Source organism: Rhinoraja longicauda, chromosome 37 (genome assembly GCF_053455715.1).
Source record: "Rhinoraja longicauda isolate Sanriku21f chromosome 37, sRhiLon1.1, whole genome shotgun sequence".
NCBI lineage: Eukaryota > Metazoa > Chordata > Chondrichthyes > Rajiformes > Arhynchobatidae > Rhinoraja > Rhinoraja longicauda.
This window is the reverse complement of record NC_135989.1, coordinates 11,536,523-11,551,150: the sequence shown is the minus strand read 5'-3', so window position 1 is coordinate 11,551,150 and position 14,628 is coordinate 11,536,523. Positions and strand designations below refer to the sequence as shown.

Below are 14,628 nucleotides of genomic sequence, written 5' to 3'. Positions count from 1 at the left end.
CATCTAAACTCTGCTTTACAACTGAATTGCAAATTCTTATGGATCTTTTTTGTAATTTAAAGTCACAGCATGGAAACAAGCCCTTCAGCCCACTGAGTACAGGATGACCATCGATTATTACTTGTTCACACTAGTTCTATGTTATAGACAATAGACAATAGGTGCAGGAGGAGGCCATTCGGCCCTTCGAGCCAGCACCGCCGTTCATTGTGATCATGGCTGATCATCCACAATCAGTACCCCGTTCCTGCCTTCTCCCCATACCCCCTGACTACGCTATCTTTAAGAGCTCTATCTAACTCTCTCTTGAAAGCATCCGGAGAATTGGCCTCCACTGCCTTCTGAGGCAGAGAATTCCACAGCTTCACAACTCTCTGAGTGAAAAAGTTTACTCCTCATCTCCGTTCTAAATGGCCTACCCCTTATTCTTAAACTGTGGCCCCTGGTTCAGGACTCCCCCAACATTGGGAACATGTTTCCTGCGTGTCCAATCCCTTAATAATCTTATTCGTTTCAATAAGACCCCCTCTCATCCTTCTAAATTCTAGTATGTTGTAGCGAGTCTGATAGCGGATGGATGTTGCAGACAAAGTTTATTGCATGGCCCAAAAACTCCGTGACAATCGCAACATTCAAACTGTAGACAACTACCTAACGTCTTACTTAAACGGAGTTCAACGCTAGACTGACTATCTCTCCCAGGCTGGTACACCTGGTGACCTCGCTAGCCAATCCGAGGGTTCGAACTCTCCCAGCCAATCCCTATGTCCCTACAATGTTATATAATTCCAGTATGCAGTAGGCACTACACTATATCCCACTGAAGAACTGCCTCCAGAAAGGGCACAAAGTGCTGGAATAACTCAGCGGGTCAGGCTGCATCTGTGGAGGAGATGGACGGGTGACATTTTGGGTCGGGACCCTTCCTCAGACACCACCTGGTTCATCCTGAGGATTGATCCAATTGGACTATGGAGAGATTAGGACTGGTGGATGTGAAACTACTGCCAATCCATTGGACTGGAGGGATTAGTTCTCAGAGTGAAGAGAGGGTGGACTGGTGGATGTGAAACTACTGCCAATCGCTCCATTTCAGTTCCATTAAACAAGGAGGTCCTTACCCTTCTCCCAGCTCTTCCCGAAGGACCAAAGGGGCCGAGAATTCCAACAGGACCCTATAAGACAAAGACAGACGTTATAAGACACCTCCCTCAATCTCAGGATCCTCACGCAAGTCTTGTTGCTGTGTTATTCGAGGATGAAACTCTACCATGATATTGGAAACATGGCCACCAGAGGCATTCACAGCAAAGATGCAGAGAACAACAATTGGTTCATGAAGTGATAATTGAATTATTAATTGATTGAGAGAGACAGCATGGAAAAAAGGCCCCTCAGGGCACAGAGTCCACGCCGACCATCTATCATCCATTCACACTAGTCCCATGTTTATCCCGTTTCTTCATCCGCTCTCTAAACACTCAGGGCAATTTGCAGAGAGCCAATTAACCCGTGCAAACCCGCAACACAGCCGACCACCTCCCGTCTTTGGGAAGTGGGACAGAACCGGAGCACCCAGAGGAAACCCGTGCGGTCACATGGGAGAACATGCAAACTCCACACGCACACACACACACACACACACGCACACAGAACCCAAGGTCAGGATGGAACCCGGGTCTCTGGCGCTGTGAGGCAGTGGCTCTACCAGTTGAGCTCAAGTTCAAGTTCAAGTTCAAAAACACTTTATTTGTCCCCGTGGGGCAATTTACAAAGGCACGTGGAGCGGTACAAAAACTATTGGGGGGGGGTTGGGGGGTTAGCAGGATGAGCAGCAGAACAGGGGTGGTTGGGAGTTGAGGAGCTGAACAGCCTTGGGGACAAAGGTTGCCCTTCTCGTCTGTGTCCCACAGCATGGGCAGCGAAGCCGGCGCCCCGAGGGGAGCCACTCAAACGCAGAGAACAGCAGGCGTGAGGGGTCCTGTAAAACCCAGCCAGCTGACCCTAGCATCTGCTGGTCGCAGAGGGTGGAGAGGGCTCTGACGGGGAGGAGTCCAATAATTTTGGAACAGACTTTGGCTGCGCTCTGCAGGCGGTTTCTGTTCTGGAGGCCGATGGGGCGGAACCAGCAGGTGAAGGAGAACGTGGTGACCCTCTCAATGAACAGAGGGATCTGGGAATAACTGTGCATTGTTCCCTGAAGGTGGAATCTCATGTGGATAGGGTGGTGAAGAAGGCGTTTGGTATGCTTGCCTTTATAAATCAGAGCATCGAGTATAGAAGTTGGGATGTAATGTTAAAATTGTACAGGGCATTGGTGAGGCCGAATCTGGAGTATGGTGTGCAGTTCTGGTCGCCAAATTATAGGAAGGATGTCGACAAAATGGAGAGGGTACAGAGGAGATTTACTAGAATGTTGCCTGGGTTTCAGCACTTAGGCTACAGAGAGAGGTTGAACAGGTTGGGTCTTTATTCTTTGGAGCGTAGAAGGTTGAGGGGGGACTTGATAGATGTTTTTAAAATTTTGAGAGGGACGGACAGAGTTGACGTGGGTAGGCTTTTCCCTTTGAGAGTGGGGAAGATTCCAACAAGGGGACATAGCTTCAGAATTGAGGGACAAAGGTTTAGGGGTAACATGAGGGGGAACTTCTTTACTCAGAGGGTGGTGGCTGTATGGAATGGGCTTCCGGTGGAAGTGGTGGAGGCTGGCTCGATTTTATTATTTAAGAGTAAATTGGATAAGTATATGGATAGGAGGGGATTAGAGGGTTATGGTCTGAGTGCAGGTAGATGAGACTAGGTCAGGGAGAATGGTCGGCGTGGACTGGTAGGGCCGGACAGGCCTGTTTCCATGCTGTAGTTGTTATATGTTATATGTTATATGTTATATGTTATATGTTATGAGGATGTCCTTGCTGAAGGGTTGTCCTTGAGGACGACCTCGAAGATCTCCATGCCTGGCTTGGCCTGGCCTTGTTTGTGTGGTTAGACCAGTGAGGAATCAATACTGAAAGAAACATTGCCAGGGACAGGCATTAACTTACCAATGGGCCCATTTCTCCTGCATCACCTTTCAGTCCCATGTTGCCTGGGAGACCCTGTAAACATGGAGGAAGAGACAAAAGAGAATCCAGATGTTTATCCATTGCATCTCCAAATCCCCACCCATGTTTCATCACTCCACGTGTCTACCACCCCATGGTCCACTCCAAAGCCCTTCTACCCTCTTGTTCTTACCAAGAGCTCCCCGTCCATTCCAAAGTTCACCCCCCCTTCTTGTAATTGAGGCAGTGCAGCGTAGGTTCACGAGATTGGTCTCTGGGATGGCGGGACTGTCGCATGAGGAAAGATTGAAAAGACCAGGCTTGTATTCACTGGAGTTTAGAAGGATGAGAGGGGGATCTTATAGAGACGTGCAAAATTATAAAAGGACTGGACAAGCTAGATTCAGGAAAAAATGTTCCCAATGTTGGGGGAGTCCAGAACCAGGGGCCACAGTCTTAGAATAAAAGGGAGGCCATTTAAAATTGAGGTGAGAAGGATTTTTTTCACCCAGAGTGTTGTGAATTTGTGGAATTCTCTGCCACAGAGGGCAGTGGAGGCCAATTCACCGGATAAACTTTGCTCACTATCTTTAGGGGAACAATGTGATAGATTAATGAGTTAGTGATGTTGGCTGAGAAATTAATATTTCCTAGCACCAAGGAAAACCATGCCAGCCCATTAAGAGACAGTACGGAAACAAGGCCCTTCGGCCCATCAAATCTATGCTGACCATCAAACATTCAGATACACTAATCTTTTTGGTCTGCTTTTTGCACACAGGTAGGGATTGTGATGGTGGTGAGGAACTGTTGAAGAGATGCACTGCTTTTCGTGAAGTTCCCTGAGGTATCACAAGCCTCTGACACCAGGGAGTTCCCACAACCGAGCTTCGATTGACTCCACAGCTACATTTGTCCTGCAAGTTCCCACTTGCTCGTGCGCCCAGTCTCCTGCCAATATTCTCCTGGTCACCGCTCAGACTCACCAGAGGTCCCGGTCTTCCCATGAGGCCAAGCGGACCTGATGGACCCTTCATTGAAAGCTGGAACGCAAACACAAGACACAACGAAAGAGTTACAAACTGGGGCACCAAGGAAGGGGAAAGAGGAGAGAGGAGTTTGCAACCGGGCTTTGATAGGATGCTCGTATAAATAGATCAATGCAGCACGGAACAGGCCCTTCGGCCCACAATGTCTGTGCCGAACATGATACCAAAATCAACTAAGCTCCTCTCCCATGCAGTCATCTTGCAGACTGAAGAAGGCTTCCGACCCCAAACGTCTTTTTTTCTCGAGTTGGTGCCTGACCAGCATTTTGTGTCTTTCTTTGGTATAAACCAGTATCTGCAGTTCCTTTCCACAACCAAAGGACGTAGGTTTGGGGTGAAGGGGGAAGGATTAATAGGAACATGAGGGGCAACTTTTTTTACACAAAGGGTGGGAGGTGTATGGAACGAGCTGCTGGAGAAGGAAGTTGAGGCAGGTACTATCGCAACGTTTGGTCAGTAAACAATAGGTGCAGGAGTAGGCCATTCGGCCCTTCGAGCCAGCACCGCATTGTCCATATGTTTAAGAGATATTTGGACAGGTAAATGGATAGGACAGGTTTAGAAGGATATGGGCCAAATGCAGGCAGGTGGAACTCGTGTAGATGAGGCATGTTGGTCGGTGTGGGCAAGTTGGGCCGAAGGGCCTGTTTCCACACTGTATCACTCTATGACTCTAATAAGAAGCTGAACACTCAGCGATAATTACGGACTCTTGCCCAGAGTAGGGGAATCGAGAATCAAAGGACATAGGTTTAAGGTGAAGGGGGAAAGATTATATACAAATCTGAGGGATAACCTTTTCACACAAATGGTGGTGGGTGAATGGAACGAGCTGCCGGAGGATGTAGTTGAGGAAGTTTCTATGGCAATGCTTAAGATGCAACTAGAAAGGTACATGGTACATGGATGGATTCATTCACAAAATGCTGGAGTAACTCAGCAGGTCAGGCAGCATCTCGGGAGAGAAGGAATGGGTGACGTTTCAGGTCGAGACCCTTCTTCAGACATGGATGGGTCAGGTTTAGAGGGCTGTGGGGCAAATGCAAGGCAGATGGGACTAGGGCAGATGGGAAATGTTGGTCGGTGTGGGCAAGTTGGGCCTGCTTCCACGCTGTGTGACTCTATGAGAAGGTGAACGCTCGGTGATAATTACCTGATAATGACAGGATAATGAACCTAGGTCTGGCATCAGCCACTTACCCTGGCTTGCTGGAGGATGGCCTGGGCCTGTGACTCCTGGGCCGAGATCGCCGGACCCTTGGCTCCATTCCCACCGTACTGGAACTGTAAGTGGAAAGGATCAGGGTGAGCTCGAGGACCATTGGATGCTTCCCCGATCTAGCACTCAAACCCATCGGAAAAGCTCCAAGTTGACTTTTCACCTCCTGAGAGTGGCGGTCAATGCCTGGCGTGGTATTTAGGATGCGATAGGAAACATAGAAACATAGAAAATAGGTGCAGGAGTAGGCCATTCGGCCCTTCGAGCCTGCACCGCCATTCAATGTGATCATGGCTGATCATCCAACTCAGTATCCCGTACCTGCCTTCTCTCCATACCCCCTGATCCTTTTAGCCACAAGGGCCACATCTAACTCCCTCTTAAATATAGCCAATGAACTGGCCTCAACTACCTTCTGTGGCAGAGAATTCCACAGATTCACCACTCTCTGTGTGAAAAAAACCGTTCTCATCTCGGTCCTAAAAGACTTCTGCCTTATCCTTAAACTGTGACCCCTTGTTCTGGACTTCCCCAACATCGGGAACAATCTTCCTGCATCTAGCCTCTCCAACCCCTTAAGAATTTTGTAAGTTTCTATAAGATCCCCCCTCAATCTTCTAAATTCCAGCGAGTACAAGCCGAGTCTATCCAGTCTTTCTTCATATGAAAGTCCTGCCATCCCAGGAATCAATCTGGTGAACCTTCTCTGTACTCCCTCTATGGCAAGCCGGAGCACCCGGAGGGAAACCCACTCGGCCGCAGGGTGGGCGTGCAAACTCCACACTGGACATCGCCCAGTCCATCAGAAGTACTCACCTCGATGGGACTTACAAGGCAGCCATCATCATCAAAGAGCCACACCACCCTTGCCACACTCCGACCATCGGCATGAAGGCATAGGAGCCGGAACATTGTAACCACAGGTATCGCACAATGCTGGAGTAACTCAGCGGGTCAGGCAGCATCTCAGGAGAGAAGGAATGGGTGGCGTTTCGGGTCAAGACCCTTCTTCAGTCTGAAAACGCAAAACGTCACCCATTCTTTCTCTCCAGAGATGCTGCCTGACCCGCTGGGTCACTCCAGCATTTTGTGATACCTTCGATTTGAACCAGCATCTGCAGTTATGTTCCTACACATCGTAACCAGCAGGTTCAATAGCTTCTTCCCAACAATCTCTTGAATCAGGCTCTTGAACAGTAAACAACGTTAACCTCAGAAACTGTCCTTTAGTTTCGTTTAGAGATGCAGCATTAAAACAGGCCCTTTGGCCAACCGAGTCCACACCGGACACCTATCGCCTGTTTAGAGATACAGTGAAGAAACTGGCCCTTCGGCCCACCGTGACTGTGGCTGCTTTGACAGTCCGGAGTCGCCTTCCAGAGGGAAGTGCTTCAAAGAGTTTGTGGCCAGGGTGAGAGGGGTCAGAGATGATCTTGCCCGCTCGCTTCTTGGCCCTTGCAGTGTACAGTTCGTCAATGGGGTGAAGGTTGCAGCCAACAACCTTCTCGGCTGTGCGAACGATCCGTTGCAGCCTCCGGATGTCGTGCTTGGTGGCTGAGCCAAACCAGACCATGATGGAGAAGGTGATGAAGGAACCTATGATAGAGCTGGTGATGCTCAGATCACTTTCCTCTCCTGCTTCGGGTTTCCGTGTTACAGCGCTGAGCTAATTTCGCACCTCCTCGCGCCATCACTGGCAGTATGCCCGCCCAGGCACAGCCAGGAGTGATCAATGCAAACACAGCTGCCCCCTCAGGGGACGGCCTGCCTTTGTATGGCAGCCAAGTCTGAGGCTTTAGCACTGAGTCAGAGAGGTCACGCAGGGAAACCAGCGGCAAGAATGAGTTACCGAGGAATCCGGAGAAAAATCTGGCTCTCCACGTTTGTACGTTCTCTCCGTGACCTGCGTGGGTTTCCTCCGAGATCTTCAAGATTTCTCCCACACTCCAAAGACGTGCAGATATGTAGGTTAATTGGCTTGGTGTGAAATGTAAAAATTGTCCCTCGTGTTCATAGATACAGCTCAGAAACAGGCCCTTCGGCCCACCGAGTCCGCACCGACCAGCGATCCCCGCACACTCACACCACCCTACACACACTAGGGTCAATGTACACATGCACCAAGCCAAATGACCTACAAACCCGCACGTCTTTGGAGTGCGGGAGGAAACCGGAGATCTCGGAGAAAACCCACGCAGTCACGGGGAGAACGTACAAACTCCGTACAGACAGCGCCCGTAGTCAGGATCGAACCCGGGTCTCCGGTGCTGCAAGCGCTGTAAGGCAGCAACTTTACCGCCGTGCCACCGTGGCCGTGAGTGTAGGATGCCCGTGCTTGTGTGCGCGGATTGCTGGTGGGCGCAAACCCAGTGGGCCGAAGGGCCTGTTTCCGCGCTGTGTCTCTAAACTAAATTCGACTCAACCCTGTCCCACCTGCCTGCGTTTGGCCCATATCCCTCTAAACCCGTCCTATCTGGTCTGGAAGATCACCAAGGATTGGACAGACCAAAGCACGTCTTTGATTGAGCAAATGACCGTTTAGTGTCTGAAGAAGGGCCCTGACCCGAAACGTCCATGTTCTCCTGTGGAGTTACTACAGCGTTACTCCAGCATTTTGTGCCATTTTGTTTTGTATTGGCCCTTTGGTCCAATTTGTTCACGCTGACCAACACACCACACTATCACACAACTATCACACACACTATCTCCCTTCCATTGACTCCATCTACACCTCACGCTGCCTCGGCAAGGCCAGCAGCACAATCAAGGACCAGTCACACCCCGTCCACTCCCTCTTCTCCCCTCTCCCATCAGGCAAGAGGTACAGAAGTTTATAAAAACGCACACCTCCGGATTCAGGGACCGTTTCTTCCCAGCTGTTATCAGGCAACTGAACCACCCACTCACCAACTAGAGAATGGTCCTGAACTGCCATCTACCTCATTGAAGACCATTGAACTATCTTTAATTGGACTTTAACAAACGTTATCTTGCACTGAACGTTACGCCCTTTTTCCTGTATCTGTATACTGTGGACGGCTTGATTGTAATCATGTGTAGTCTTTGACTGGATAGATATCACAAAGCAAAAAAGCTTTTCACTGTACCTCGGTACATGTGGCAATGATAATCTGAGCTAAATTAAATTTGCAGACCCCAGCTCTTGGTTTTCAAGCTTATCCTCCGACTTCCCAAAAAAGTGTAATAAACCGTATCGTATCGCCGTCCGCACTGCGGCCTAACATTGAGGAGTTGGCGGCCTTTGTTGGAGATCGACCGCGGGTGCCTGCTGTCTTAACATCATGGAGCTCGCGGTCTCTGGTCAGAGACCGACATCAGGAGCTCCAAGCCACGGGAGTCTCGATCGCCCTGACGCGGGAGTTTCGATCGCCCCCTACGTGGGAGTTTCGATCGCCCCGACATGGGAGTTTTGGTCCCTGGGTGCCTTCCAGCTGTCTTTGTTTTAGACTTACAATCTCCGATCCGGAATTAAATGCGGACAATGGATCGGAATGAGGACGGGAACTCACGGGGAACATCAGCATGGTTCCTGAAGGTCCGGGAATTCCGTCCGCACCTGGCAAACCGGGTCTTCCTGGAGGTCCCTGCGTTTAAGGTGGAGGGGGAGACAAAACGGAGAAGAATCTGTCAGAAGGAGAGAACATGGATCGAGCTATTGAGTTCAGGCAGAAACCTGCCTCTCAGTGGAATATGTGCCCTGGGGCACTGCTCTCTGATATTAATGTTTCACACTACATAGTCTGTCTTCACAGAGTGATTAATGGTGTAACATGTGTTGTAGGAGTTCAATTCAGTTTAGGTTAGAGATACACCGTGGAAACAGGCCCTTCGGCCCACCGAGTCCGTGCCGACCATCCTGTTCGCACCAGTTCGATGTTATCCCACTTTGCCATCCACTCCCTGCACACGAGGGGCGATTTACAGAGGGCCCATTAGCCTACAAAACCCACACGTCTTTGGGATGTGGGAGGAAACCAGAGCACCCGGAGGAAACAAAATGTGTAGGAAAGAACTGCAGATGCTGGTTTACGCTGAAGATGGACACCAAATGCTGGAGTAACTCAGCGGGACAGGCAGCATCTCTGGAGAGAAGGAATGGGTGACGTTTCGGGTCGAGACCCTTCTTCAGACCTGGTTTGAGGAAGGACCTCGACCCGAAACGTCACCCATTCCTTGTGTCCAGAGATGCTGCCTGACCCGCTGAGTTACTCCAGCCTTTTGTATCTACACCTAGAGGAAACCCACCCGGTCACCGGGAGAACGTGCAAACACCATACACAGACAGCAGGCGCGGTCAGGATCGGACGTGGGTCCCTGGTGCCAGTGTGCAGGCAGCGGCCCGACCAGCTTCATCACTGCACAGCCGCCCGGCTTTGCATCTGCATGCGTGGTGGTCGGTGAACGCAGCATGTCTTCAGAGGTACCGTAGATTGCGCAGGAGAAGGAAATTATCAGCCGCGTGGTTACCGACAGGCAATGCTGCCTGGATTCGGCAACTGTGTGACAGGCTTGTGTGCGGTGAGCAGCTCCTGGTGGCGTCTCTGTCCCAGCTCAACGGGGACCTGCAGACGCTGGTTTACAAAACGTGCTGGAGGAACTGGTGCTGGAAGGCAGCAACTCGACCCCTGCGCCACCGCGCCACTCTCTATGAGTCCTAGTCATAGAGCTCAGACACAGTCCAATTCATATGCTCAGCCATGATCACATTGAATGGCGGAGCTGGCTCGAAGGGCCAAATGGCCTCCTCCTGCACCTATTGTCTATTGTCTATTGTTCATGCCAACCCATCTAAGGTAGCCCCAGTTGCCCATCTTTGGCCCATATCCTTCTAAACCCCTTCTGTCCATGTAAGGATAGTGGAGTGAGGGGGTTATGGGGAGAAGGCAGGAACGGGGGACTGATTGAGAATGATCAGCCATGATCGCATTGAATGGCGGTGCTGGCTCGAAGGGCTGAATGGCCTCCTCCTGCACCTATTGTCTATTGTCTACCTGTCCAAGTGTCTGAAGAGAGGGTCTCGACCCGAAATGTCACCCATTCCTTCTCTCCAGAGATGCTGCCTGTCCCGCTGAGTTACTCCGGCATTTTTGTGTCTATCACGTGTCTTTTAAATACTTTTCAAATGCTTTAAATGCTCAAAAAGGCATTGAAAGGCGGAGAAGGCAGGAACGGGGTACTGATTGTGGATGATCAGCCATGATCACGGTGAATGGCGGTGCTGGCTCGAAGGGCCGAATGGCCTCCTCCTGCACCTACTGTCTATTGAAATGCAGCAGGAACAAGGAACTGAAGGTGCTGGTTGATACACAAAAGGATACAAAGTGCTGGATTAACTCAGGAGTTCAGACAGCATCTCTGGAGAACATGGATAGATGACGTTTTGGATGGAGACTTTTCATCAGACTGATTGAAGGGGAGGGGGAGGGATGAAAGCTGGCAAATACAGAAGAATTACCTCCAACAAAGGAGCAGATATGACCCCAGGGGCCGCAGAAGTGACCTAATCCATAGGTACGCATGAAGATTTATTGTTTAGTTTAGAGATACAGCACGTTAACCGGCCCTTCGGCCCATCGGGTCCATGCTAACCATCGATCACCCGTTCACACTAGTTCTATGTTACCCTGTTCCCTTCAAACCAGAGGGCAAATTTACACGAGGCCAATTGACCTACACACCCGCACGTCTTTGGGATGTGGGAGGAAACCGGAGAAAACCCACGCGGTCACGGGGCGAACGTGCAAACTACACACAGACAGCACCCTGCGTGGGTTTTCTCCGGCTTCCTCGCACACGCCAAAGATGTACAGGTCTGTAGGTTAATAGAAACATAGAAAATAGGTGCAGGAGTAGGCCATTCGGCCCTTCGAGCCTGTACGCACCGCCATTCAATATGATCATGGCTGATCATCCAACTCAGTATCCCGTACCTGCCTTCTCTCCATACCCCCCTGATCCCTTTAGCCACAAGGGCCACATCTAACTCCCTCTTAAATATAGCCAATGAACTGGCCTCAACTACCTTCTGTGGCAGAGAATTCCACAGACTCACCACTCTCTGTGCGAAGAAATGTTTTCTCATCTCGGTCCCAAAAGACTTCCCCCTTATCCTTAAACTGTGACCCCTTGTTCTGGACTTCCCCAACACCGGGAACAATCTTCCCGCATCTAGCCTCTCCAACCCCTTAAGAATTTTATATGTTTCTATAAGATCCCCCCTCAGTCTTCTAAATTCCAGCGAGGAAAAGCCTAGTCTATCCAGTCTTTCTTCATATGAAAGTCCTGCCATCCCAGGGATCAATCTGGTGAACCTTCTCGGTACTCCCTCTAAGGCAAGAATGTCTTTCCTCAGATTAGGAGACTAAAACTGTACGCAATACTCCAGGTGCGGTCGCACCAAGGCCCTGTACAACTGCAGCAGAACCTCCCTGCTCCTATACTCAAATCCTCTTGCTATGAATGCTTACATACCATTCGCTTGATTTAATTGTAAATTGTCCCTAGTGTGAGTAGGATAGCGTTAATGTGCGGGGATCGCTGGTCGGTGCGGACTCGGTGGGCCGAAGGGCCTGTTTCCGCGCTGTATCTCTAAACTAAAACGAAAAAAAAAGTTTAAAAAAGGATGGGATTCTCGAGCGATGGCCCATATGTGTTTTGTCATGCACAGCTTGGTAACGTTGGGAAAATGTTATTTTTGCAATCAAAAATAAGCCTTGTAGGCAGGCATTCACTGACGTGAAATCTGCCCAACATCTGAGAATGTTAATCTTCTTCTAATGTCTCAAAAGACACAAAGGAGTTGACAGATGTCGGGCTCGGAGTGCTTTGCATCAGTCAGGCACTGGAGAGGAGTTTTAGCATTAGTTCCCAGTTTTGTAATTCAATTCGCATGCCAATGAATCAGCACCACTTCGCAGCTTACACCCAGAGCACTTTCACTGGGATAAAGGGGAAACATCATTTATTGATTCTTGTCTCAGGATTTTGCAGATGGGGCCGTTATATTACTTTAGTTTAGTTCAATTTTGGAGACACAGCGCGGAAACAGGCCCTTCGGCCCACCGAGTCCGTGCAGACCAGCGATCCCCGCACACTAACGCTATCCTACACACACAGGGGACAATTTTACATTCATACCGAAGCCACCATTCACAACTTCCGATACATCTGTTTGAAAGGACGTTCGTCCTTCAACACACAACACGCGCACACACACTTACGTGCACGCACGCACGCACACACACAATACACATGCACACACACGCGTACACACACGTGGACGTGCACACAAATGGGTGTACACACATAAACGCGCGCACACACACATAAACACACACACACAATACACATGCGCACACACACATTCATATGCACACACACATGTGCAAAGTTCCACTTTTACACACACATTCGTGCACACACACACACAGGGGTACACACGCATACACATAGACACCACGCACACATACTCATGGGCACAGACACACACGTAACATGTAACACACACACAGGAGCACACACAAACACGCACATATACACAACACACATGCACACACACCAGGGTACACACATACACATATACACACACGCACACACACACACACACACAGACAAAATCAGAGACGTGCCCTGCATGCTGCAGTATTCACGGTGCAAGGGGAAAGAGGGCTTGGTACTGTACGTGAGCAAAAAATGCTGAGGAAAAAATGTATGGAACTCCTCAGCCCCACTGGGCCGGTTCTGCTGACAGAACAAGTACACCCTGCCTTCAGGGATCAGTAACGAAAGCCTCCCTTCCTTCAAAGGCAAACCAAGCGCAACTCAAGAAAATTAACCCAAAGCCCCAACTCAAGAAAATTAACCCAAAGCCCCTTCTCCGCCCCGGAACACCTTGCACATAGTTCCCTGTGGAGATTATTTGGGTGACCTGTGTTACACAGCAAGTCCCAACTGAGAACCAGAGGACATACATAGGTTTAAAGTGGGGGGGGGGGGGGGGAGATTTAATAGGAACCTGAGAGGTAACCTTTTCCCACAAAGGGTGGTTGTGTGTATGGAACGAGCTGCTGGAGGAGGTGGCTGAGGCAGGGACTATCGCAACGTTTAAGAAACATTTAGACAAGTACATGGATAGGACAGGTTTGGAGGGATATGGGCCAAACGCAGGCAGGTGGGACTTGTGTAGATGGGACATGTTGGTCGGTGTGGACAAGCTGGGACAAAGGGCCTGTTTCCACACTGTAAGACGCTATATAACAATCTATGACTTTATGACCGCTTGATTAGTAAGGTGACTCTTGATTAGTGCGGGTGTCAGGGGTTATGGGGAGAAGGCAGGAGGCCAATTCACTGGATGAATTGAAAAGAGAGTTAGATTGAGCTCAAGGGGGTAGCGGAATCAAGGGGTATGGGGAGAAGGCAGGCACAGGTTACTGATTGTGGATGATCTGCCATGGTCACAATGAATGGCGGTGCTGGCTCGAAGGGCCGAATGGCCTCCTCCTGCACCTATTTTCTCTGTAAGTCTATGTAAGAATGGGGTTGTGAGGGAGAGATAGATCAGCCATGATTGAATGGCAGAGGAGACTCGATGGGCCGAATGGCCTAATTCTTCTCCTAGGACTCATTAATTATTGACAGTTGTGAATCTGTGGAATTCTCTGCCTCAGAAGGCAGTGGAGGCCAATTCTCTGAATGCATTCAAGAGAGAACTAGATAGAGCTATTAAGGATAGTGGAGTCAGGGGGTATGGGGAGAAGGCAGGAACGGGGTACTGATTGAGAATGATCAGCCATGATCACATTGAATGGCGGTGCTGGCTCGAAGGGCCGAATGGCCTACCCCTGCACCTATTGTCTATTGTCTTTATGAACTGGTCATCAACACACATCTGAGGTTAACAAACAAAGTAAAAGCAGAAAAGTTTAGCCATTCTGCTACTTGTCCATCAGTAAAGTGCTCCTCAATCTTAAAAGTTCATAAGTTATAGGAGGATAATTAGGCCATTCGGCCCATTCAATCGTGGCTGATCTATCTTCCCCTCTCAACCCGGTCCCATGTGTTTGGCCCATATCACTCCAAAACTGTCCTATCTGGTCTGAGTATCGGACAGACCAAAGCATGCCTTTGTTTGAGCTGATGATCGTTTAGTGTCTGAAGAAGGACCCGAAACATCACCTATCCATGTTCTGCTCCCTGCCCTGCCGAGTTACTCCAGCATTTTGTGTCCTTTTTAAAAAATAAACCAGCATCTGCAGTTCCTTGTGTCTCAATATCAATAATTTTCCTTGTGATG

At 49.7% G+C, this 14,628-nt stretch overlaps 1 protein-coding gene across 1 annotated transcript in view; it reads right to left on the bottom strand.

Moving 5' to 3' along the window:
* The window catches only part of LOC144610587 (uncharacterized), a 225,265-nt gene that overhangs the window by 128,582 nt on the left and 82,055 nt on the right, over positions 1-14,628 (bottom strand). The window contains 5 exon segments of the mRNA XM_078429396.1: positions 1,122-1,175; positions 3,045-3,098; positions 4,031-4,087; positions 5,294-5,377; positions 8,843-8,917. Of these exon segments, the coding sequence (XP_078285522.1) occupies positions 1,122-1,175; positions 3,045-3,098; positions 4,031-4,087; positions 5,294-5,377; positions 8,843-8,917 (324 nt within the window).